The sequence below is a fragment of the Chiloscyllium plagiosum genome, unplaced genomic scaffold (genome assembly GCF_037043375.1).
Source record: "Chiloscyllium plagiosum isolate Xiang-an unplaced genomic scaffold, Cpla_swu_hap1 HiC_scaffold_9, whole genome shotgun sequence".
Lineage (NCBI taxonomy): Eukaryota > Metazoa > Chordata > Chondrichthyes > Orectolobiformes > Hemiscylliidae > Chiloscyllium > Chiloscyllium plagiosum.
Genome location: NW_028270147.1, coordinates 44,421,058 through 44,448,399, shown reverse-complemented (window position 1 = coordinate 44,448,399; position 27,342 = coordinate 44,421,058). Strand labels below are relative to the sequence as shown.

Genomic DNA, 27,342 nt, shown 5'->3' with positions numbered 1-27,342 from the left:
AATCAAAGAATAACAGAAAGGGACAGAGCAAAATAAACTTTGCAATAATAAACAAGTGAGTCCAGTCACTCAGACGTCAGAGGGCGTAGAATTCAAGATGGCGCTTGTGAATACGGTCTATCTAGTGACGGGACCCGGAAGTGAAAGCTGGGTTATGGGGGGAGGGGGTGGTGTGAAAGCTGGTGGTCGGTGGGGGGGAGGGGTACCCATTCAGGGCTGCAGTCAGAGTCCTAGCCCAGGGGAGGGGGGTGATGATCTAAGGAGCAGAATAGACAATAAACGGCGGCGGTCGCGGGGCTGCGGTGTGCCGGGCTGAGGCTGAGAGCCGCCCCCTCCCCCTGTCCCTGTCCTGGTGCCGGTGATGGACGAGTGGAAGCCGAACCCGCGGGCCAAACCCTTCGTCCCGCGGCGGCACAGGAGCTGGTTCATCGCTTGGAAGTACAGGTTAACGGGACAGCGGTCAGTGAGGAGGCTGTGCCAGGTGAGGAGGCCTCATGTGGCCCTGGGAGCTTGGGGGGTGGGGGGGTATGGCATTTACTGCCAAACAGTATAAAAGGTAGGAAAGTATTGCTGCAACTGTACGGGGCATTAGTGAGACTGCAACTGGGGTACTACATTACAGTACGGTTTTGGTCCCCTTTACTTGAGGAAGGATGGAGTTGCACTGGAGTCAGTTCAGAGAAAGTTCACTAGATTGATTCCAAACATGAGAGGTTTGTCTTAGGAAGAGATATTGAGTAGTTTAAACCAAATCTCTCTGGAGCTTAGTAAAATAAGATGCTAAAGGGATTGACAGAGTACACATGGGGAGAATGTTCCCCCTTGTGGGGCAATCTGGATTGAGATGTCAGTTTTAAGGGGTATTGGATTTAAAATACAAGGAGAAGTTACTTCTCTCAAGGGCATGAATCTCTGGAATTTCTTACTGTAGAGTGTGGTGGATGCTGAGTCATTGAGTAAACTTAAAGGAGGAGTTACTCTGATTTTTTTTTAATTACTAGTGGGTTGAAGGGTTGTGGGGAGCAGGCAGTAAAGTAGAGTTGAGGCTGAGATGATCATAGTGAATGGCAGAGCAGACATGAGCTGCATTGCTTCTACTCCTAGTGTAGTGCGTGTCAATCCCATATAATTTAATTTGTCACTTACGTGGAACATACAAAATAGAAGCAGGTGTAGGGCATCTAACATACAAAGATTTATCTGTCTAATCTAAAAATTCCCCATGTTACGGTGGATTTAAACTCGTGCTTCTAAAGCAGTAGTAAGGCACTTGCATCTACCGTCCAGTGACATTAGCATTATGTTACCATCACCTGCTGATTTCAGATTTCACTGTCTGCTTTGGTTTGGATTTGATGTCCTCAGAACATTAAATTGGCACTGCCTCCTGTACATGCAAGTACTCCCTCTTTCTCTTTGACCTTTACCGTGGTTTATCACAACATCTTTGCCATACACTCTTCCACACTATTGTATTGCTAATTGGTTTTGGACTGCTGTCAGCTTGTTCTGTTCTGATCTGTCTACCACTTCCAGAGAATCATTCCATCTGTATTCTCGTGCCCTTTCATCTGGTGCCCCCTAGGATTTTTCCTTGGCCCTTTTCAGTTTCCCTCTTAAAAATATACAAGGTCCTGTAAGTCGTAGAATCATAAAAGATGTACAGAACAGAAACAGACCTTTCCATCCTTGCCAACCAGATATCTAACCTAATCTAGTCCCATTTGCCAGCACTTGGCCCATATCCCTCTAATCCGTTCCTATCCATATACCCATTCAGATGCCTTTTAAATGTTGCAATTATACCAATCTCCACTACTTCCTCTGGCAGATCATTCCATACACGTACCACCCTCTGCGTGAAAGAGTTGCCCCTTAAGTCTCTCTCAAATTTTTTCTTTCTCACCCTAAACCTATGCCTTCCAGTTCTGGACTCGCCCACCCCAGGGAAAAGACCTTGTTTACTTACCCTATCCAAGCCCCTCATCGTTTTACAAACCTCTATATCGTCACTCCTCAGCCTCCGACACTCCGGGGAAAACAGCACCAGGCTATTCAGCCTCCTCTTATAGCCCAAACCCTCCCACCCTGGTGACATCCTTATAAATCTTGGGTTTGGACAGGATTGATGTTTCCTGTTGTGGAAGAATTTAGAACAAGGGATCACTTTTAAAAATAATGCCTTAAGCATTTAACACTGATGAGACTGAATTTTTTTTGTTCACAGAAGATCAGAAATCTTAGAGCTCTCTTCTTGCAAAGTGATGGAAATAAAGTCTTTGAATATTTTTAAGGAAGAGGTGGATAGATCAAGGGTGAAAGGTTATCGGGTAGCCAGGAATGAGGATTTGAGTTAAAATCAGATTAGCTTAATGATGGAGTAATCTAAAAGGGCAAAATGGATGACTCCGTCTCCTTGTTTGTGTCTTCATTGTATGTACATGCTGTATATCCATGCACAGAGTTAGTTTTTGTGTTACAATCCTGTTGGAGACCATTCATGTTTGAAGAAAAAAATCCAATTATGTGGTAGTTGGCTGTTCAACTATGTTACAAAATTTCATATTTCAAAACAAAATAAACTTTATTATCTTTAAAAAAATCAGCTGATCAAGGAAGCATGATTAATTTAACACTATAGCTTATGAAGGTTTATACTATCTTTGCAACTTGTGCTACATGTCAGCTGTGACTTGGTAATATTGTTGCCTCTGATTCCAGAACTTAAGCATAAGTTAACTTCAAACACACCGGCACAGTATTGAAAGAGTACTGCACTGTTGGAGGTTCTGTCTTTTAGATGAAACATTAAGCTTAGGTCCCACATGCTTTGCCAGTTGGTGTAAGAGAGTCTATAGTGCTATTATGAAGAAGAACAGAGGAGTGTCTCTAGTATTCTGGCCATTATTTTGTTTCTCAAGATCACAAAATACAAATGTTCTATGAGCAATCCTCATCACAAGCCACCACATTACATGATGCTGCCTACTCACCTTTTGGTAGGTTTGCTGCCACCATCCTCTTCCAAGGCAGGGATATGCAGGTTCTGTTTTGTTTGGTATAGTCAAACAAAACCACTTGTGAGGCTCTTGCAATTAGCAACATCTTCATTAAGACATATTAGCAACTAAGTAGAGATTACATTGAGGTAATAATTAAAATATTACAGAGACTATGAGTGCTTAAGTTACCCATTTCAGACCTTGCATCTTTATATGACATCTCTCCCAACCTTTTTTAAAAACTTTTATCAGTACACAAATTACATTAACCACTACCCCAACCGCCCAAGTCTCTGACTTCTCAAATTCAAGTAGTCTGGAGGTTTCAGCATTCTCTCAGAAAGTGCAATGGACACAGTGGATGAGGTGTTTGGATGTGCAGGAAAATCTCTGCTGTATGTGGAAGGATTCTTTGGGGCTTTGGATGGAGGTGAGGCGGGAGGTGTGGGCGCAGGTTTTACACTTTTTGCAGTGGCAAGGGAAGGGGCTGGGAACGGAGGGTGGGTTGGTGAGGGGCATGGGCCTAATCAGGGAGTCGCAGAGGGAATGGTCTCTGTGGAATGCTGAAAGGGGTAGGGAGGGAAATATATCTCTGGTGGTGGGGTCTGACTGTCGGTGGCAGAAGTGGTGGAGGCTGATGCATTGTATCCGGAGATTGGTGGGGTGGATAGTGAGGATCGGGGGCTCTATCATAGTTGCTCAAGGGCGGAGGTGTAGGAAGTGGAGGAGATGCGCTGGAGGGTGGTGTTGACCATGTGGGAGGGGAGATTGTAGTCCTTGAAGTTGGAGGCCATTTGGGATGTTCTGGAGTGGAATTGATCTTCCTGGGAGCAGATGAGGTGGAGGAATTAGGAGTAAAGGATAGTATTTTTAAAGGAAGGAGTGATAGGAGGAGATGAAGTGCGGGTAGCTGTGGGAGTCAGTGGGTTTGAAGTAGATGTCCATGTCGAGTTGGTCGCCAGAAATGGAGATGAAGGTCCAGGAAGAGAAGGGAGATTTTGGGTGGCACAGTGGTTAGCACTGCTGTCTCACAGCACCAGAGACTCGGGTTCAATTCTCGCCTCAGGAAACTGTCTGTGTGGAGTTTGCACATCCTCCCCATGTCGGCGTTGGTTTCCTCCGGGTGCTCCGGTTTCCTCCCACAGTCCAAAAATGTGCAGGTTAGGTGGATTGGCCATGCTAAATTGCCCGTAGTGTTAGGAAAAGGGGTAAATGTAGGAGAATGGGTCTGGGTGGGTTGCTCATCGGAGGGTCAGTGTGGACTTGTTGGGCCGAAGGGCCTGTTTCCACACTGTAAGTAATCTAAGTAATCTATCTCATTCAAAAGATGGTCCAGGTGAACTTGAGATCGGAGTGGAAGGTGTTTGTGATATTGATGAACTGTTCAACCTCCTTATGGGCGCATGAGGTGGCGTTGATATATTTAAACATTACCTTATTAGCTAATCTTGCTTTCTTACTTTCAGATAAGTGTTTAAAATTTATAATCTATACTCAGCCTATACCATTCCTCACCCCATCTAACGGTGCAGATGTAGTGAGAGCTGCTGGATCTGAATCAATGAGAGTTGCCTTTTCTCGTGTACCCCTGTACTACACTGTTAGGGAATGAGAACTGAGCAGGAGGGGAAAGCTTCACTGATTTTGAAGGAAGGGAGAAGAAATTTAGGGCTTTGTGGACCAAGTAGCTTAAGACTGGTGGGGTAAGGAATGAGCTGCCAGAGGAAGTTGTGGAGGCTGGTACAATTGCAACATTTAAGAGGCATTTGGATGGGTATATGAATAGATTACATTACATTACATTACATTACAGTGTGGAAACAGGCCCTTCGGCCCAACAAGTCCACACCGACCCGCCGAAGCGTAACCCACCCATACCCCTACATTTACCCCTTACCTAACACTACGGGCAATTTAGCATGGCCAATTCACCTGACCTGCACATCTTTGGACTGTGGGAGGAAACCGGACCACCTGGAGGAAACCCACGCAGACACGGAGGAAACCCACGCAGACACGGGGAGAATGTGCAAACTCCACACAGTCAGTCGCCTGAGGCGGGAATTGAACCCGGATCTCTGGCGCTGTGAGGCAGCAGTGCTAACCACTGTGCCACCGTGGTTTGGAGGGATATGTGCCGGGTGCTGGCGGGTGGGACAAGATTGGTTTGGGATGCCTGGTCGGCATGGACAGATTGGACCGAAGGGTCTGTTTCCATGCTGTACATCTCTATGACTCTATATACTCTTTGGATTGCGAAGATTGTTGGTTCTCTGGGTTGCAAATTGTTGATATTGATTCTGTTCTTGACAAGTGAGGTCTGAAGGTCCCTTGAAACCAAAGGAACTTTAATGTCTTGGATTTATTTATGGAGGATGTCTTTCCTGCTTAAACAGGCTTTTGTAATTGAAGACTTAAAATGCCAGGATATAGTAAGCTATGGACGGAATGCAGGTAAAATGGGATTAGTATAGTTTAGTATTGGTTGATTAGCATAGACATGATGGGCTGAAGGGCCTGTTTCTATGCTGTATGACTTTGACTAATCTTATCTGTTTCCTTCACAGAGGATGTTCACTGCCCTTACCTGATGTAGTGTCCTGGATCGCTGAACACTGGTTGTCTGTTTTTAGTGATGGCTTCCATAGCATTGTATGGACCACCTTGCCACATCTTCAATCTATTATTCCCAATCTGCTATTAAATCTGTGCCATATTGGATAGATTCTTTATTTTACCTTGTTGATTAGGCTGGATCCTCTCCTATAGCCAGATTATAGTATTAGTGAAGCCACCATGTTCCCTTCCTCAGTTCTGCTTTGGAGGATTGCTTCTGGCTTGGTAAAGTCTGCCACTCTTACTGTGAATTCTTCCTGGCAAGATAAGGAGACCGTTTTCTTTTGAAGTTGCGTTTTCCAAATCATCTTGGCATCTGACATCAAACTTAAATCTGTCATAGTTATTAGTTCACCAAGCTATGCTGCACTCTCTAGTTATCTCAGTTGAGAATGCATCAGTTCCCTCAAGCTGAGAACACTGCTCATTAGTTGTTTGATTTCTTTAAATAAATCATGAGGATGTGAGCATCACTGGTTGTGTCAGCATTTATTGCTGATTTCTTCCTGCCTTTGAGTAGGTGATGGTGAGCTGCAGCCTTGAACTGCTTCAATCCATGTGCTTGTAGGTAGAATTCCAGGATTTTGACCAGCAGTTCTGAAGGAATGACAATATATTTCCAAGTCAGGATGCTGAGTGGCTTCAAGGGGAACTTGCAGATGCGGTGTACCCATGTATCTGCTGCCCTTAACCTTCTAGATAGAAGCAGTTGTGTGTTTGGAAAGTCTGTGTAAGGATCCTTTCTCAATTTCTGACTTGCATCTTGTAGAAGGCACACAATGATTCTGCTGAGCTTAGTGGAAGTGGATGTTTGTAGATGTAGCAAGCTGCTTTGTCTGGGATGTATCATCCTTCTTGAGTGTTGTTGAAGCTGCACTCGTCCAGGCAAGTGGGGCCTATTCCAATATACCCTTGACTAGAACCTTGTAGTTAGTGGACAGGCGTTTTGCAGTAGGAGTTGGGTTACTCACTGCAGGATTCTTAGCCTCTGACCTGCAGTTGGAGCCACTGCATTTACATGGCTAATCCAGTTCTGTTTCTAGTCAGTGGTAACCCCTGAATTTTGACATTGGCGATTTCAATGATGATAACACCATATAATGTCAAGCAGTGATCATTAGATTTTCTCATGTTGGAGGTGATCATTGCTTGGCATTTGTATAGCATGAAACTTACTTGCCACTTGTGAGCACAAGCATAGATATTGTTCAGTTCTTAGTGCATTTGGATATGGACTGTTTCAGTATCTGAGGAGTAACGAATGATGCTGAACATTATGCAACTAACATTGAAATTCTCCAATTCATTCTTATAATGGAGGGAAAGTCATTGATGAAACAGCTGAGGTCTAATTTTATAACTGATGTGTTTCTTACCCTTGAGAGTCAGACCACTGCCCCAATTTATTTAAATATTTACTTTAATTATTTTATTATTTAAATGGTGGTGTAATCCATAGAATACATTTGTTTTAGTGGTTCACTGTTATTTATTCTTGTAGCTGAAATCTCTCCAACTGAACTGTTTGCTCCTTCAGATGTTGAGCACAGGCTTGAACAGGCATTATTTATTTTCCAGACGGTCGCGCTGCTGTTTCTACTTGTGACTGTTATCGTCAACATCAAACTTATTTTAGATACAAGGAGAGCTGCTGCCGAGGAGGAATTAATAGAAGATTATGGTAAGATTCTGTAAGGTGCTTTATAATGTATTTCCTATGTTAATGTGCTACTGTATATAAATACAAACAGTTCATGTGGGATGCAACATGAGAGAGAGAGCAGAATGTGTTCAGTTCTCTATTGAATTGAAATTTATGTGCAACCTTCCTAATGAAGCGAGGTCAGTAGTGTGGTTTTGGCTCCTGATATAACAATACACGGTAAAGATAATGTCTTCCACTGGAAAATTGTTTGATCTTTCAACCAAATTGGAACCATTTTTATTTAGTAGTACAGGTCAGTGTAGCGTTTTGAATCTAGAACTAGCTCTTTTTCTATCTTTACAGTACAGTCAATGTTAAATATTAATGGGGTGAAAGTTTGATTATAGGGTTTATTAGTAACATTGCAGCTTTGTTGGTCTTTTTAATGTAATTTGTAATTCATTAGGAGTGACCTGTGCACACCTCAGTGCAGATAATCATCTAACTGCATGGCTAGGCATACCATCTCTTAAAATTCCAACACATATATAATTTTTGTCAAAAAGTGTGGCTCTGGAAGAGCACAGCTGGTCAGACAATATCTGAAGAGCAGGAGAATCGATGTTTCAACCATAAGCTCTTCATCAGGAATGTGTTATAATCTTTATAAGTTGAAGGAAATTAGTAGAATCTGCTTTGTGATATTACATTGTGTTCTTAAGATTAGAATTTCTAATTTTAACTAAAGAACATGGTATTGGTATGTTAAAACAGAAAGAGGTCATTTGGCCCTTTGTTCCAGTGCTGACTGTTTGATAGTAGCATCAAATTAACCCACTCCCCTCCTCTATCTCTGCAGTCCTCGAATGTTTTCCCCTTCAAATGTTTATCCAATTATCTTTTAAATATTTCTGTTCAATCTATATCCTTCATTTTTTTTCAGGCAGTGCATTCAGTTCATGGTAATTTGCCTTGTTTATATAAGAGAAATAATTTCCTCATGCTATCACTGGATATTATACCAATCACCTTAAATCTGGCTACTCATCTCTCTGCCACTGGACCCCCCTCAAGGGTCATAATCTCTGGATTACTGTCCGAGCCACGTGCTAATTGGCATAGGTATAAGAAAATTAGGGAAGTAAACACGTGGCTAAGAGATTGGTTTGGGAAAGAGGGATTCCATTTCATGGGACATTGGCATCAGTTTTGGAACCAGCGGAACCTGTACCGATGAGACGGTCTCCACCTGAACCGATCTGGAACCAGTGTTCTGGCAAAAAGGATAAATAGAGTGGTCACTAGGACTTTAAACTTGTGAGTCAGAGAAAAGGGAAAGCAACAGGGAGTATGGAGTTAAGTCGAAAGATAACCAGCAGGATAGCATGTGTGCAAGTCTTAAGTTCGAGGCAGTGAAGCAAAAAGGAAGGAAATGTTAAGACATACTACTGGAGGTGATGGAAATCATGAGGATAAGAAAATTAGCATTAAGGTGCTTTACCTGAATGCTTGTAGTATTCATAACAAAGTAGATGAATTAACAGCATAAATCATCTGAATGATGATGATGTGGTAGGCATCACAGAGGCGTGGTTGCAGGGGGTTCAGGACTGGCAGTTAAACATCCAAGGATTTACAACTTATCGAAAAGAGGGAGGTGGGCAGGGTTGCCATGATTGTTAAGATTGAAATTAAATCTATGGCACTGAATGACATAGGATTAGATGATGTGGAGTCTGTGTGGGTGGAGTTGAGGAACCACAAAGGCAAAAAAAACCATAATGGCAGACTTTCCAGCCGTGGGCAGGACCAGGGGCGCAAGGTGTACCAGAAAAGCGATAGGGCATGTCAGAAAGGCAAGGTCACGGTGATCATGGCGGGGCCTCAATATGCAAATAGACTGGGTGAATAATGTTGCTAGTGGATCCAAAGAAAGGGAATTCATGGAATGCTTACAAGATGGTTTTTTGGAACAGCTTGTGATGGAGCCCACAAAGGAGCAGACTATTCTGGACTTAGTGCTATGTAATGAGCCAGACTTTATAAAAGATCTTAAAGTAAGGGTACGCTTAAGAGACAGCGATCATAATATGGTAGAGTTCAGTCTGTAGTTTGAAAGAGAGAAGGCAAAATCGGCTGTAATGGTGTTACAGTTAAATAAAGGTAATTACAGGGCCATGAGAGAGGAACTGATGAAAATCGACTGAAAGCAGAGCCTAGTGGGGAAGACAGTACAGCAACAACGGCAGAAGTTTCTGGGTGTAATTGAGGACACAGTACAGAGGTTCATCTAAAAGAAATGAGGGGTGGGGGGGAATTAGACAGCCATGGCTGCCAAAGGAAGTCAGGAAATGTATCATAGAAAAAGAGAGAGCCTATAAAGTGGTCAAGAGCACTAGGAAATCAGAAGATTGGGAAGACTACAAAAACAAACAGAGGATAACAAGGATAGAAATATGGAAGGAGAGGATCAAATCTGAAGGTAAGCTAGCCAGTAATATTAGAAATGATAGTAAAAGTTTCTTTCAATACATAGGAAACGTACGAGAGGCAAAAGTAAAAATTGGGCCGTTCCAAATTGATGCAGGAAGGCTAGTGGTGAGACATAAGGAAATAGCTGAAGAACCCAATAGTACTTTGTGTCAGTCTTCAAGTGGAAGAAATGAGTAATATCCCAACAATTAAGGAGAGTCAAGGGGCAGGGTTGAGTATGCTAACCATTACAAAAGAGAAAGTGCTAGAAAAGCTAAAAGGTTTAAAAATCTCCTGGCTCTGATGGGCTACATCCTAGAGTTCTGAGGGAGGTGGCTGAAAAAATAGCGGAGGCATTGGTTGTAATCTTTCTTAAATCACTGGAGTCGGGGAAAGTCCCAGCTGATTGGAAAATCGCTATTGTAACCCCCTTCTTCAAGGAAGGATCAAGACAAAAGATGGAAAATTTATAGGTCAATTAGCCTAACCTCGGTTTTAGGCAAAATTGTAGAATCTATCGTTAAGAATGAGATTTCTAAATTCTTGAAAGTGCAGGGTCGGATTAGAACAAGTCAGAATGGATTTAGTAAGGGGAGGTTTTTCCTAACAAACGTGTTAGAGTTCTTTGAAGAGGTAACAAGTAGGTTAGACCAGGGAAACCGAGTGGATTTTATCTATCTAGACTTCTAAAAGGCCTTTGATAAGTTGCTTTACGGGAGGCTGCTGAGTAAGGTGAGGGCCTATGGTGTTCGAGGTGAGCTACTGGCATGGATTGGAGATTGGCTGTCTGACAGAAGGCAGAGAGTTGGGATAAAAAGGTTCTTTTTTGGAATGGCAGCAGGTGACAAATGGTGTCCTGCGGGGTTCAGTGTTGGGGCTGCATCTGTTCACTTTATATATTAATGATCTAGTTGAAGCGACTGGGGCATTCCGTTGGAGTTTGCAGATGATATGAAGTCAGGTAGACAGGCAGGTAGTTCTGAGGAGGTGAGAAGGCTGCAGAAAGGTTTAGACAGTTTAGGAGAGTAGTCCAAGAAATGGCTGATGAAATTCAATGTGAACAAATGTGAGGTCTTGCACTTTGGAAAAAAGAATACAGGCATGGACTATTTTCTAAACGGTGAGAAAATTCATAAAGCCAAAGTACAAAGGGATCTGGGAGTGCTAGTCCAGGATTCTCTCAAGTTTGATTTGTAGGTTGAGTCCATGGTTAAGAAAGCAAATGTAATGGTGTCATTTATCTCAAGAGGATTTGAATGTAAAAGCAGCAATGTTCTACTGGAGACTTTATAAAGCTCTGGTGAGGTCCCATTTAGAATACTGTGTCCAGTTTTGGGCCTCACACCTCAGGAAGGACATACTGGCACTGGAGCGTGTCCAGTGGAAATTCACATGGATGATCCCTGGAATGTAGGCCTAACATACGATGAATGGCTGAGGATCCTGGGATTGTATTCATTCGAGTTTAGAAGGTTGAGGGGAGATCTAATAGAAGTTTACAAGATGATGCATGGATTAGAAAGGGTGGATGCTGGGAATTTGTTTCCGTTAGGCGGGATATAGGACCAGTGAGCACAGCCTTAGAAATAGAGGGGGTCAATTTAGAACGGAAATGAGGAGGCATTTCTTCAGCCAGAGTGATGGGCCTGTGGAATTCATTGCCATGGAGCGCATTGGAGGCCGAGATGTTAAATGTCTTTAAAGCAGAGATTGATAAATTCTTAATCTTGCAAGGAATTTAGGATACGGGGAGAGTGCGGGTAAGTGGCATTGAAATGCCCATTAGCCATGATTGAATGGCAGAGTGCACTCGATGGGTCGAATGGCCTTACTTCCACTCCCATGTCTTCTGGTCTAATATTAGGATAAGAGATCAACCATTTAGGACTGAGATGAGACATTTTTCAACACATACAGTTATGAATCTTAGAAATTCTCTACCCCAGAGATTTGACTTGGGAGCCGTATGGCCTACATCGGTTCCAATTTTTAATATTCTTGAACGCTGCGTTTCATGTGATGTAGAATCCAATTTCAATTTGTTCATTAATTGTAGTCCTATAATCATTATTATGCCTTCCACTATTTTTGTACTGTTTGTGTTGACATGTTGGTGAGTGCCATGGTAGCTATGCCGTCCAGTTAGTGTGTGAGGATGCTCCCATTCAAACATTAACTGTGATACAAGCATCATACAAGATTTCATAGAATCCCTACAGCAGAAAGAGGCCACTTGGCCCATTCAGATTTCTCTGACCCTCAGAAAAACATCCCACTGAGACCCACCTATCCTTGTAATCCTGCACTTACCATGATTAATCCTTGCACATCCCTGGACACCATGTCGCAACTTACCACGTAACCAATCCACGTAACCTGCACATCTTTGGACTGTAATCATCTACAATTTGATAGCAGGAAGTAAGACTGTTTACTTTTGTATAGTAAATTTGCAGTAAAAACATTATCTGAATTTGAATTACTTACTATAACCTTTTCCATGCCGAATAACTGTTTTTTGACATCTCTCAGATCTTTGGTTTTGTTACTGATCATTGCTCGAGAGATTGAGAGGTCAAAACCCACCAGTGTGAGATTTAAACTCAGAATTTTTTAATTAAGGAAGAAAAAAACTGACCTCAGTAAAAGTGACAGTGAAGCTGTAAGATTATTGTTTATTAAAAAAACTGACTCACCAGCGTCCTTCGACCAAGGAACCATCATCCGTCAACAGTCTAGCTTATATGTCACACAGTCTTTCACTGAAGTGGTTAAGTTCTAACTGCCTTCTGAAGTGACTTAGAAGTGCTTCAATCGATTCAAACAGCTTTAAAAGGCCTCTAACTACCATGACCTTCTCAGGGATTTTGGGATATCCAGCAATGTTTAAGTCCTAAAAATGGATATTGTGCAGTTTCCTACTCCAGAGGTAGCTATTGTGTAAATCTCAGTTCTACTTATTTATAGGTGGTATATTATGGATTTGGTTTAAAGGACTTATTGTCTTATTTTTATGTCAGATAATGTCATACCTAATATGGAAACTGCTCGCAGACCATCACATGGCCGGAAGGTCCTGGACATTGAAGTCTATTCCAGCAGATCAAAAGTCTATGTTGCTGTTGATGGAACAACAGTAAGTGCCATTTCAATGCTTCGTTTAATCTTATGACTACACTCCTTCACAACTGTAATATTATTCCTAACATTGTACGTAAGAGAATAATTATGGGAAGCTGAGCCCTTTTGTCAGTTTAAGATAATGAAATAATTAATAAACATATTGAAACTTTAATTTCGTTTTCGCTTTGTATCAGGTTGCAAGTATCATGAAATAGCATTCTTATTTTGCGTGGGAGGAAGATGCCTTCATGCTGTGTTCCTTGTTGATCCAATAGATGCCCTTTCATATTTTAATGTTGTAGGTCCTTGAGGATGAAGTCAAAGAGCAAGGTCGAGGAATACACGTTATTGTTTTGAATCAAGCCACGGTAAGTAAACCGCACAAGGAAAGCTGAAACATCATCCATCCACATAACACAAATATTTTTTGTCTAGTTTCACATGCTATCAGGGTATGACACCATCCAGGAGGAGGCCATTTCGCCCCTTGTTCCTGAATCAAATTAACCTACTCCCTCCAGGCCACTCATGTTTCCCTTTTCAAGTGTCTATCCAATTCTCTTTTGAATATTTCTATTCAATCTAGTTCCATCATTTCTCTATGCAGCACATTCTAGTTTATGATAACTTGCCTTGTTTATATAAGATAAATAGTTTCCCAGTGCTATCACTGGGTCTGTCAGCTTAAATCCACCTTCTCCAGTTACTGATACTGAAAACAATTTTCCATGCTGTATTGAGCCACTCGTGATTTCTATGCCCACCGCAGAATTTTTTTGGTTCATCAGCAATACATATAACAAGGTCAAGGGAATATAAAGAAAATGTGAATTTAAAGACTTTCTAGGATTTTTTGACTGATTGCAAATTACATGACAGTATGTCGAGGTTTGTCGAGTTATGAAAGAATGGATACCAGCAGACAGAGTAGATAGGAAACAGAGTGATTTGAAAGAGGGACCTTAGATACAAGGTTAAAGCTAAGATTCAGAATAGAGGACAGGAGAAAGTCATGAGGCTTTAGAATCCACTTCAAGGTTTTGTGGTTGAAGTAGAAAATGTCAACGTTTTAGGATCGGGTTTGAACGGTTTTGAAAGAAAGAGGATTACAGGTCCAGGTGAGTAAACTTCATTAGAATTTCTTTTGTTCATCTGAAGGATGAATGCAGATGGACTGGTTGAACCTGTTTCCATATTGTGTATTCTGGTTTATATGTACACATTATCACAGACGGTTTGTGATACCCAAACTTCTTTCAGAGTCAAAGATAGTAATATCATTAAGCACTTTTTATCTGTGAAATAAAAAGATAGTAAGGCCTTTGTTAAAGTAGAACTTCAATTTTCATATAGTGCCCTTCACAGCGTCAGGATGTTCCCAAAATGCTTCACGGCCACTTACCGTGAGGGAAGTTCTGTGCTTGAATCACCATGTTTCCATTCATAGAAACTGTCTTCAGTTTAGAAGAGATATGCTCAATAAATAAAATTATGTTCAAACTCTATAAATAGTATCAATGAAAGAGACAGAGTTTGTAAAATTTGTATTACTTTGTATTACCAGTACATGCAAACATGCTACAAAAAAAAGGATAATAATCTCTTTTTGTGCATGGTTGTCACTGTGTCTCTAGAGAGACCAACTTTTGGTGCTAAAGTAAATCCAAGGCAAATCCTCCTGTATATGACATTGTTTTTCCACAAATTTCATGGAGAGAGGTTTCAAGAATACAATTGGAGTATAAACTGAGTGGCAATATATCTGATTTAATCAGTGGAGTCTGCAGAAAGAATCATTATTATCTGAATTGAAGTGGGATGTAAAAGTGTTTATGGAGTAAGAAGAAAATAAAATGGGATGGAAAATAATACTGTCAGAGATATACACCACAGAAACAGACCCTTCAGTCCAATCTGTCCATGCCAACCAGATTTCCTATATAAATCCAGTCCCATTTACCAGCATTTGGCCCATATCCCTCTAAACACTTCCTATTCATATACCCATCCAGATGCCTTTTAAATGCAGTATTGGGACCAGGTTCCCCACATCTTCTGGCAGCTCATTCCATACATACACAACCTTCTGTATGAAAAGGTTGTCCCGTAGCTCTCTTTTGTATCTTTTCCCCCTCGCCTTAAACCTATGCCCTCTCATTTTGAACTCCCCCACCCCAGGGAAAAGACCTTGCCTATTTACCCTATCCAGGCCCCTCAAGATTTTATAAACTTCTATAAGGTCACCCCTCAGCCTCCAACACTCCAAGGAAAATAGCCCCAGTCAATTCAGCCTCTCCTTCTCGCTCAAACCCTCCAACCCTGGCAACATTCTTGTAAATCTTTTCTTAACCTTTCCAAGTTTCACAACATCCTTCCTATAGGAGGGAGACCAGAACTGCACGCAACACTCCAAATGTGGCTGAACCAATGGCCTGTACAGCCACAACATGACCTCCCAACACCTACATTCAATGCACCGACCATTAAAGGCAAGTATACCAAATGCCTTCTTCACTATCCTATCTACCTGTAACTCCACTTTCAAGGAACTATGAAGCTGCACTCCAAGGACTCTTTGTTCAACAACACTCCCTCGGACTTGTATAAGTCCTGCTCTGATTTCCCTTTCCAAAATGCAGCACCTCATAATTATCTAAATTAAACTCCATCTGCCACTCCTCCGCCCATTGTCCCATCTGATCAAGATCCTGTTGTATTCTGAGGTAACCTTCTTCGCTGTCCACTACTTCTTCAATAGCAAAAGCTCACGAATAAAGGGCCCATACTAATATTTTTCAATAGTGTCACAACTTCGACTGGGACAACACATCCATTCTAGGACAAGCCAAACAGAGAATTCCTAGAAATATGGCATTCCAACTGGAACTCTCTCAACCAACACATCAGGTTAAACCCCATTTTCCACTCCCTGAGAAAAAGAACAGGAAATAATATCACATTAAATGATGTCACCACAGGAAATGACATCACCAACACAAAGAAACCCAAACATATAAATAGAAAGCAGGAATTATCAATAGTGCTTCGCCCGGAGGCCCACTGAAGATGTCAGCTAGTAGGGTGACGAAATGTCTGGAACCTTCCAGCTCAGTGAGCCAACCTATATTCAGAACCTCAACCTGAGCTACAAATCTTCTCAAAACTCGCTAAGTGTCACAACAAATTAGGACAAATAGAAATATATGGCTTGCAGATTTATATCTACAAGTTTAAAATACAAAAATAGATGCCGGAAAGATTTTCCTTGCACTGTTTGGTGTAAATTGTTAACATTTTTATTCTTTCATGTTGCTGGAATTGTTTATATTTGTTGCCAGTCTGAGTGATAGGCTTTCTGAGCCATCTTAGAAGGCACTTAAGAGTCAACTGCATTGTTATATGTCTGAAGTTTCATGTAGACCAGACTGGGTAAGGATGGAGGATGTCATTTCTTAGAGAATAGAATCAGACGGATTTCTCCAAAAAAAAGATGATAATTGTTGTGATCACTGTGTTACTGAGACTAGCTGTATATTCCAAACTTAGTAGTTGAATTTAAAATCCACCAGGCACTGTCATGGAATTTCCTAATGTCCCCAAAGCATTAGCCTGGGCCTCTGAATTACCAGTCCAGTAGCATTACCACCCACCCCTGCTTTACTTAATCAAACTCATCTTCACAGGTGCAGATCCCATTATTCTAATTCTTGAGTAACATTTTAGGAAGAAAATATTCTAAAAAGCCTTATTTTTAAAAAAACCCTATCTACATTTGTCTACGAGATTCAGTACAAGTATATTAAGGATACAAATAACCATAATACAGGCTGTCAATCTGATCCTTGATTACAGAGATCTTCTTTTGAATGTTTCTACATTTGCAGTTGATGACCAAGCTAAATAGATTCAGTCAATGTAGATTTTGCTGAAAATGTGTCAGTTGTGAACTAAGTGGTTGCCGTGCATATTATACTGTATGGGCTCAATTGGAGACTGTCTCCCTTAATGAAAATAAACATCTCCATGTGCAGTGGAAAACTTCCTGAAATCTCTTCGTTTTCATGTGTTTTGCCTTTTTAGCAAGCGCATTTGATGTGCAGTCAGTCTATAGTTAATTAAGAGAGTGAGTAAAACTGTTATGTTCCAATGTATATTCAGGACTGATAATTTTAAATATTTAAGATGTAAGTGGTTTTGAAATCTTATTGAATATCTTTCTGTAGTACTAGTGGCGCAAATGATAGCAAATGACTTTTTTTTACTGAGCAGGGTCATGTGATGGCTAAACGTGTATTTGATACGTATTCACCCCATGAAGACGAAGCAATGATCTTATTCTTAAATATGGTCTCTCGTGGAAGAATACTTCTATTTACTATCAAGGTCCGTATAATTCAACATCATCCAAATATACATATGGCAGAGTAAAAGCTTTTTTTTAAACTTAATTTTGGTTGAAGGGTGGCCACTTTAAACTTGCAAGTGAGCAAAGTAAAACCATTTCCTAAGATTTGCAAGTGCAAGCTGCTCCTTCATTGCATAATCACTAGTGTTTCCAAATAAACCGTTGGACTATAACCTGGTGTTGTGTGATTTCTAACTCTGGGTCTGGCCTTTCTAGGTTTGGGTCTGTCTCCAAAATGTCAACATGATGAATCTGAAGCTGTCATTTGGCCTTCTTCAGGTGTCTTCTAACAGTGGCGCTGTCTTTGCTTCTTATTTTTTCATCTTTAACTTCTGATGTACCAGTAATGGAATCACCGAATGCTACAACTCGTCATTTGGCCTTTTATGTACATATTGAGCAAGACCTAATCTTGTCTAGCTTCACTTCCCCTCATTTTGCCTGACTTGGGAGTTTATACAGTGGAGTTTTTTTTTGTTGTTGCTCTCTTCTCTCATCTCATTATAATACACAAACATGATAAGCCATTTGTAGTTGAGACTGCTGCAAAGAAAAGCCATGAATGTGAAATGATGTCTTTCATTTCTTGTATTTTGGGTAAAGGAGAGTTAAAACTGAAACTTAAAGGCTTTATTCTTTGCAATAAACAGAACTGTTGTACATCTTTCCCATCTATAAGAACATGGACTATAAGAGTTGATTTAGGAGTGGAATTAGGCCATTCAGTCCATTGAGTCTGCTCTGCCTTTTGATCATGACTGATATGTTCCCCAACCCCAGTCTCCTGCCTTCTCCCCATAACCCTTGATTGCCTTATTAATCAAGAACCTATCTTTCTCTGTCTGAAAGACACTCAATGACTTGGCCTCCACAGCCCCCTGCAGCAGTGGGTTCCACAGATTAGCCACCCTATGGCTGAAGAAATTCTTTCTCATTTTATAGGGTCGTCCCTTCACTCTGAAGCTGTGCTCACAGATCAGTCTCTCCTCCTAGTGGAAAGATCTTCTCCATATCCACTCCATCTAGGCCTCTCAGTATTCTGCAAGTTTCAATCAGATCTCTGTCATCCTTCCAAAATCCATTGAGTATAGACCCAAAGTTCTCATACTCCTCATATGACAACTCTTTGTCTCCAGGATCCTCCTTCTAAGCTTCCTCTGGACTTCCTCTAACATCAGCACATCATTCCTTAGATACGAGGCCCAAAACCGCTCAAAATGTTCCAAATGCCTGACCAGAGCCTTTTAGCCTCAGCATTACATCTGTCCTCGTGTATTCTAGTCATCTTGAGATGAATGCAAATTTCCTATTTGCTTTCCTAATGGTCAACTAAACTTGCATGTTAACCTTAAGAGAATCTTGGACGAGGATTCCAAAGTCCCTTTATGTTTCAGATCTTTGTAGTGTTTTCCTGATTAGAAAATAATCTATGCCAAGCACATTTCCCCAATTGTATTCCATCTGCCACTTGTTTGCCCACTTTCCTAGCCTGTCCCAGCCCTTATGTAGCCTCCCTGCTTCCTAAATACTACCTTCTCCTCCAGCTATCTGTTATATCTAGAAACTTAGAGACCCTGTTCCAATTCCTTTGTCATTAATGTATAACATGAATTGTTGGGGTCCCAATACTTGCCCCCGTGGAATTCCAGTAGTCACCGACTGTCATCTGGAAAAAGGCTCTTTTATTTCTACTCTCTGCCTTCTGCCAGTCAGCCAAACCTCTATCCATGCCAGTACCTTGCCCCGAACACCATGGGCTCTTATTTAGCAGCATCCTTTGCAGCACCTTGTCAAAGACCTTTTGGAAATCCGAATAAAGAGCGTCCGCTGGCTCTCCCTTGTCTATCTTGCTCATTACCATCTCAAAGAATTCTAATAGATTTGTCCAAAGACTGCTCCTTGTCGTGCTGACTCAGCCGTGTTCTGCCATGTACTTCCATGTACTCTGTAATCTCATCCCTAATAATGGACTCTAAAATCTTAACAATGGCTCCGGTTAGGCTAACTGGTCTCTCGTATGCTGTCTCGGGCCTTCTTCCCTCCTTAAACAGGAGTGTAACATTAACCATTTACCAGTCCTGTATGACCCTCCCTGACTCCAGTGATTTGTGAAGTATCTCCTTCAGAATCCTGGGATGCAGTCCATCTGGTCTAGGTGATTTATCCACTTTCAGACCTTTTCAGTTTCCCCAGCACCTTCTCCTTACTAATAGCCACTACACTCACCTCTGACCCTTGTCTGTTTCTAAGTTCCAGTATGCTGCCGGTATCTTCCAACGTGAAGACTGGTGCAAAATACCTGTTCAGTTCTGCTATATCTTTATTCCCTATTGCTACTTCTCCAGCCTCATTTTCCAGTGGTCCAATTTCCACTCTTGCTTCTTTCATCCTTTCATTATATCTAAGAATCCCTTACAATCTTCTTTTATATTACCAGCTAGCTTACCCTCATTTCATTACTCCCATAGCTTTTTTAAATTGTCCTAAAGCTTCTAAATGCTTCCCAATTCCCTGGCTTCCCACTAATCTTCACCGCATTGTATGCTTTTTCTTTTGCTTTTATGCTGTCCCTGACTTCTCTTGTCAGCCATGTTTGCCTCGTTCTCTCCTGGGTGTTTCTCCTTGGGATGAATTTCTGCTTTGCCTGCCAAATTACTCCCCAAAATGCTGACCACTGCTGCTCCACAGTCTTCCCTGCCACACCTGGTTATGGTAGTTTCTATTTTACTTTGTCATTTAAATTCTTTTCTTATAACCAGCCCTAAAGTAATTCAGCCATATAGTGGTTTGAAACCATAAATTAAACCGTTCCAATTTGACTTGCAGTGTCGACGATTTTTCACTAATGGATCTTTTCTATAATTTTCAGAAATTGCCAGGATTCATTTGTATGTGATCCTAAAAATTGAGCTTTTAACAAACGATGAGTGTTGTTTGGTATATGAACTCTGTGCTCCTGTTCTGTCTTTGTTGTATTGTGGGACATGCTGTCACTGGATGGGGCTGCATTTATTGTCCGTTCCTAGCTGCCGTTGAGAAGATGGTGGAGAACTTCCTATCCTGAACTGCTATGTGTAGACCCACAATGCCTCTGGGGAATTTGAGGATTTTGACGCAATGACAATGAAGGGATGATATATTTTCAGGTCAGGTTGGTGAATGGCTTGAGAGAAAATTGCAGGTGGTGGTATTCTCATGTATATGCTGTCCTAGTCCTTCTAGATGGCTATGGTTCTGGGCTTGCAAGGTGCAGTCCAAAAGATGTCTAAAAATTTCTGCAGTGCATCTTGTAGATAGAGTGCGCGCACACACTGCTGCTACTAAGTGTCAATGGTGGGATGACTGAATGTTTATGAATGTTGTGAAACTTGAAATATAGAAACATAGGAGCAGGAGGAGGCCATTTGGCCCTTCGAGTCTGCTCCGCCACTCATCACTAACATGGCTGACCGTCAAACACAGTGTAGTCTTGCTTTCTTCCCATAACCTTTGGTTCCATTCGCCCCAAATGCTACATCTAACTGTCTCTTGAATACATTCAGTGCTTTTTTGGCATTAACTACTTCCTGTGGTAATGAATTCCACAGGCTCACCGCTGTTTGGGTGAAGAAATGTCTCCTTATTTCTGTCTTAAATGGTCCACTCTGAATCCTCAGACTGTGACTCCTGGTTCTGGACACACTCACAAGATTGGGATACAGACAGACTTTAACCTCACACCTTAAATGCACTGTCTGAGCTGAGATGGCATCTTTTGTTATAAAACCTCAAGTTATCTTGAGAATATGTCTTAAAAAAAGTTATTGGATTTACATATTAAAGAACCGAAACCAGCAAACCCATTCTAAAAGATGAAAGATTTAATTTAGATTTGTTCAATATATCATTTCAGCTGCATGACACTGTAATCTTTTGCTAAAAATTCTGTGTCTTAAAATCCTGCTTTACAGTCACCTGATGAAGTAGTGCTTTGAAGCTAGTGCCTCCAATTAAACCTGTTAGACTATAGCCTGGTGTTGTGTGATTTTTAACTTTGTCCTCTCCAGTTTAACACTGGCTCCTCCAAATCATAGTTACACACAGGTGAAATTATCCAGCAGAGGGTGCTATATACCTAAGCCAAGGTTAATTTGAACCTATAATGGAATTCCTTTACAGAGGAACATCGATTATCCAACATTCAATTCTCTGAATTTTGGATTATCCAAACAAGATTGTAAGGTCCCAAGTGCATAGCTAAATTATGTTACCTGGCATTCGATTAACTGAGCGAAATACTCCCTGCCTGTGGCCTTCGGATAATTTAGATTCCTCTGTGTACTGATGTCCTCTATAGTATGGGGTAGTGCAGGTCAGTCATGAACCTCCAAATATTCGTGTTAAATAAGCTTTATCCAGTGTGGTAGCAATAAAGGGTATGATAACTTGACCTTAACCACGTCCAAATCATTTAGCTGCTGGCCATCCAATTTCTCCTGCTGATGATTAGCCATGTATTAAATCTGTTTAAAACATTCTATAAAGTTGGTAATAGAGTCAGATACATTGCTGCATGTGCTTGACAAGGTTACAGTCATTGCCTGGACCAGGTCAACTTTTATTTTTACTGAATGTTATGAACCTAGTTTGTCACTTTCAAAATGCCCCACACACTCCGCACCTCGCCTCAACGATGCCAGTATGTTTTCTACTTTCTTGGCTTCTGCAAATGCAACCATAAACCTCCCCCCAACCGCAAATGCAGCCACCCATTTCTCAAAAAGCTGTGAATTGTAATTTTTTTTCTGTCTTTGTTCATTCATGGAACCTGTCTCCAGTTGCTCTTTCTAGACTGTTTCATGGGTTACTTGAGACAGTCCCATCTCTGTTGATTTGGAGTCACATGTAGACCATATCAGGTAAGGATGGCAGATTTCTTCCCTAAAGGAGTAGATGGGAAGTGATTGCTTGGAAACAAAAATAACACCATCACTTACACTATGATCTCAAGATATGATCCCTGTGCACCTGTTGTAAGGAGTGCCAGTGAAGCAGGGTACCATTATCCTTAAAATGTAAACTTTAATCTTGTCATAGATGTAACAATATTGTACCCAAACTTGTTTCTCTAACTTAATATTTCCCTTATTCTTTGTTCTTTCATTACATTTATTCATGAGTATATCCTGGTAGTTCAGAATGGTACCGGGGAGAACTAGAGAAAGGAAAAGATACAAACTGGGAAAATCCATCGGCCAAAGTTTATTGAAGAAAACCTTTGACCTTCATTATCCTTCATGTCAAGTATGGCATCACTTGCAAATTCTCCTCCAAGCCATTCATCAGCCTGACTTGGAATTATAGCATTGTTCCTTCAGTGTGACTGGGTCAAAGTACTGGAATTCTTTTCCTAAAGCACATGAACTGCAGCGATTCAAGAAGGCAGCTCATCACCACCTTCTTGAGGGTAACTGGGGATGGGTGATAAATGCTGGCCAGCTAGTAATGCCCACATTCCCAAGAATGAATTCTTTTAAATTTGAAATAGGGAGCAGTTGATGCTTTTTGTTCATTCTTCAAACATCCAAGTTTGAGTAAAAGGTTCTGTGCTAGACACTGAGTTTGACTACATTCTGGTCTAAATGCACAAAAGGCACCAGTTGAGGTGCAGACAATCTAAACTGGCCTAATTCTGTACTAGCAAAAGATAGAAAATGCCCCCACTGTAAGGGCTTGATACCTGTCTTGATTGATCCTGGGTTTTCCCAAGCTTGGCTTTAAATTGGTTTGGTTGAAATTGAAGAAAGTGAGGACTGCAGATGCTGGAGGTCAGAGCTGAAAAATGTGTTGCTGGAAAAGCAAGAGAATGGGATTGAGAAATGTATCAGCCATAACTAAATGGCAGAGCAGACTTGACGGGTTTAATGGCCTAATACCTGCTCCTCTGTCTTATGGTCTAAGCCATTCTTGATAAAATTAGTACTTGAAAACATTAAATTGCTAGAGGCTGTAAAGAATGAAGTACAAGGTGTAAAATGACAATTTATCTGGCAAAATTGCTGTGGAAGGGTCAGAGTATAAATAGATTACACTAGTAGGTTACTCTGATTTTAATGGTAGACTTCAATTTCAACCAAGCTGAAAAATATGTTGCTGGAAAAGCGCAGCAGGTCAGGCAGCATCAAGGAACAGGAGAATCGACGTTTCGGGCCTTCCTGAAGAAGGGCTTATGCCCGAAATGTCGATTCTGCTCTGCTCTGCCATTCAGTTATGGCTGATACATTTCTCAATCCTATTCACTTGCTTTCTCTCCACAACCTTGCTTTCCTTGATAATCACAAACCTATCTACCTCTGTCTTAAATACACTCAATTACCTGGCCTCCTCAGACTTCTGTGGCAGTGAATCCCATTGATTCACCATTCTCTGGCTGAAGAAGTTTCTCCTTCTCTCCGTTCTGAAGGTTTTCCATTTACACTCAGGCTGTGTCCTCTGATTCTAGTCTCTCCTACCAATGGAAACATCTTCCCAATATCTACTTTGTCCAGGCCATTCGGTATTCTGTACATTTCAATTAGATCCTCCCTCATCCTTTTAAAATCCATCAAGTATCAAGCCAGCGTTCCTCATGTGATAAGCTTTTCATTGCTGCGACCATTCTCGTGAACCTCCTCTGAACATGCTCCAGAGCCAGTAAATCTTTCCAGAAATATGGGGCCCACGTCTGCGCAAAATACTCCAAATATGGTCTGACCAGAGTCTTTTAGAGCGTCCGAAGTACATCCCTACTTTTATGTTCAAGTACTCAACGTAAATGCCATCATTGCATTTGCCTTCCTAATTACTGACTCACCCTGCAAGTTTACCTTGAGAAAATCCTGGACTAGAACTCCCAAGTCTCTTTGCACTTCAGATTTCTGAATTTTCTCCCATTTAGAAAATTATCCATGCCTTTATTCTTCCTACCAAAGTACACTACCTCACAGTTTTCCCACATTGTACTCCATCTGCCACTACTTTGCCCACTCTCCTAACCTGTCCAAATCCTTCTGCAGCCTCTTCGCTTCTTCAGTGCTATCTTATGCTCTCCCTATTTTTGTATCGTCTACAAACTTAGCCAGAATGCCCTCAATTCCTATAACTAGATCATTAATGTATAAAGTGAAAAGTTGTGGTCCCAAAGCTGGGCTTTGCGTAACACCACTTGTCACCAGCTGCCATCCTGCGAAGGACCCTTTTATCCTCGCTCCCTGCATTCTGCCAGATAGCCAGGCTTCTATCCATGCTAGCATCTTGCTACTGACACCATGGGCCGTTATTATACTCAGCCTCCTGTGCAGCACCTTCTCAAATTGGCTCTACTTGGTCTAACCTGCTTGCTACTTTCTCAAGAATTCAAGCTTTACAAATTTGGTTGAATTTTTTTCCTAATGTGGCCCCTGAGTTGAAATACTCCCACAGTTTAGGCTCCCCAGGAAAACTCAGTCTCTTGGAATAGGTACTTGGTGTGTCCATAGGAAAATGACGGTGCACAGAAGCATAAAGGGAAAAATTGAGATACAAAATTTGAACATCATTTATATTGTTCTATTTAATATTTCATTATTTATGTAGTAACCAGTAGATGTGCTGTAGGAAATAACTAACCTTTTTATCCTTCCTTTTAATGATTCAGGATGAAGGATCTTTCCATCTAAAAGACACTGCCAAAAGTCTACTTAAAGGATTGGGTAGTCAGATTGCCTCATCACTCAGTTGGCGAGACATGTGGACTTTTGTGGTAAAGAAAGGAGGTGCAGTATGTGTACATTTCTGAAAATCTGATGGAGGCAAACTTTGATATACTGCTGTATGCAAATATTAAAAAAAACTTTGTGTCAAGAATAAAATGATGCAAATTCATAATATTATAACATTGAACCATGGATTGTGGAAAAGAATTTTTAAGATCCCAATAGTGACAAGTCTAGCAACAGTAAATGTCCAGTTGAGATTTATTTGAAATCTAATTTTACACATTGTTCAACATTTTTATTGTTAGGCCAAGTCTACGGTGAAAAACACTCAAAGTCTCCAGCATTGGCCACCTGGGGAGATCCTGTTTTATTGAAAACTGAAGTTCAGCTAACCTCTGCTGAAGGTGAGTTTTGCATTTCATTATTTTTAATATGCACAAGTATGTGATCTAAGGCTCACGTTATAATCCTCATTCTGTACATTCCATAACCTTGTTCATTACTGATTTTTTTAAAGACTTTTAATTTGCAACCTATGGCAAATTTAAAAACATGTTTAGTGAAACCATTATAATGATTTACTATTATATTTTTTAAAAATGAGAAACCTAACTGAAGGGCCAAAGCGCAGTGTACATTATACTCTACATGAAGCATATGACAGGTTGATCACAGTCTTCACTATTCTGCCACTTTCTCACTCATTTCCTCCTTAACCCCACCCCGCCCCACACACAATCCAGGCCTAGTGACAAGCAATCTGTTCCTAGCAAAGATTATTGGAAAGCAAATTTTTAAAAGAACCCTGCTTTTTTTCATTTTAAAACTGGGATCTAACAATATAACTTTTTCAAATCTCCAGTGGTGTTAAATGGGATTAAATTGCTGACAATTCTTTGTCAACCAGATTTATATTAAATATTGTCACTTACTTTTAAAGGACTTAGAATTCTATCAGGAATTCCCTCTCATAGGCTGGTTCTGATGAGATTATGAATAAAAAGATAATGCAGCTAAATCAGTGGCTGAAGAAATGGTCCAGTGTGCAAAGATTCAGGACATATCGTTGGGATTCTTCTGGGGCAGAAAAGACCAGTTTAAAACAGGTGGATTTCACATGAACCATAAAGGGGCTAATATACAGCAGGGAGATTTGCTAGTTCTGGTTTGGGAGCCTTTAAACTAGTCGAGGGGGCTAGTGCAAGTGGGAATCCTAAGTAGCAGTAAAAATAGAAAGACAAATAAAGATGGTTCTGAATCAGAAAAGAGTAATTTAATTAGAAAAAGCGGATGAGCAAATCCTAGAATGAGAACTCTGAAGAATTAAACTGCATTTATATCAATGCAAGGGGTCTTACAGGTAAGGCTGATAACCTCAGGGCATGCATGGGAACATAGGACTGGATGTCATAGCTATTACAGAAACTTGGCTGAGGGAAGGACAGGACTGGCAGCTTAATGTTCTGGGTTTTAGACGCTATAGGAAGGATAGAAAGGGAGGCAAGAGAGGATAGGGAGGGGTGTTTTTGATAAGGGAAAACATTATTAAAGATATTGAGGTTCTATTTAAAAATAAGCAATAATAATAATATAGATAACTGGGATCAAATGAATTTCTTGAGTATTGAGTGTTAGGGGCATTTTTAAGAGGGAAATCAGGATGGTAAAGAGGGGATGTGAGATAGCCTTGGCAGATAAGGCTAAGGATAATCCAAAGAGATTCTACAAGTATTTCAGAGCAAAAGAACAGCGAGAGAGAGAATAGGGCCCTTAAAGATATGTTGAACCTTAGGAAATGGGAGAGATACTAAATGAATATTTTGCATCAGTTTTTACTGTGGCGAAAGAAATGGAGGTTAGAGAACTCTGGGAAATAAATATTGATGTTTTGAAAACCTGTTTGCAGTACAGAAGTGGCAGTGCTGGACGTCTCAGAAAATTTAAAGATGGATATAAATCTCCAGGACCTAATCAAGAGTATCCCAGGACATTGTGTGAAATTGGGGAAAATTTGTGGGGCCCCTAGCAAAGATATTTGTATTATCTATATGCAGGAGTGAGGTATTGGAGGGTGGCTAGAGTAGTGCCTTTTATTTAAGAAAGGCTGGAAAGAGAATTCTGGGAACTGGAAACCTGTGAGCCTGACATCAGTAGTGGGTAAGTTATGGAAATGATCTGGAAAGGTAGGGTGTACGTGCATTCAGAGGGGCAAGGACTGATTAGGGATAATCAGCATGGTTTTGTGCAAGGGAACTAGTGTCTCACAAACTTGATTGAGGTTTTTGAGGAAGTAATCAAAAAGATTGAGGACAGAGAAGTAGACATTTATATGGACATTAGTAAACCCTTTGAAAAAGATCCACT

At 40.9% G+C, this 27,342-nt stretch overlaps 1 protein-coding gene across 2 annotated transcripts in view; it reads left to right on the top strand.

Moving 5' to 3' along the window:
* Window positions 1–309: 309 nt before the first annotated feature.
* The window catches only part of pomgnt1 (protein O-linked mannose N-acetylglucosaminyltransferase 1 (beta 1,2-)), a 71,682-nt gene continuing 44,649 nt past the window's right edge, over window positions 310–27,342 (top strand). Inside the window, exons 1-7 of one of the 2 annotated variants that reach the window (XM_043699155.2) lie at window positions 310–481; window positions 7,197–7,299; window positions 12,756–12,871; window positions 13,161–13,226; window positions 17,128–17,241; window positions 24,918–25,035; window positions 25,284–25,382. In XM_043699155.2, coding sequence (XP_043555090.1) covers window positions 362–481; window positions 7,197–7,299; window positions 12,756–12,871; window positions 13,161–13,226; window positions 17,128–17,241; window positions 24,918–25,035; window positions 25,284–25,382 — 736 coding nt within the window. In that variant the 5' untranslated portion in view covers window positions 310–361. The remainder of the gene's footprint in view (window positions 482–7,196; window positions 7,300–12,755; window positions 12,872–13,160; window positions 13,227–17,127; window positions 17,242–24,917; window positions 25,036–25,283; window positions 25,383–27,342) is intronic. The other variant, XM_043699154.2, reaches the window with a different exon arrangement.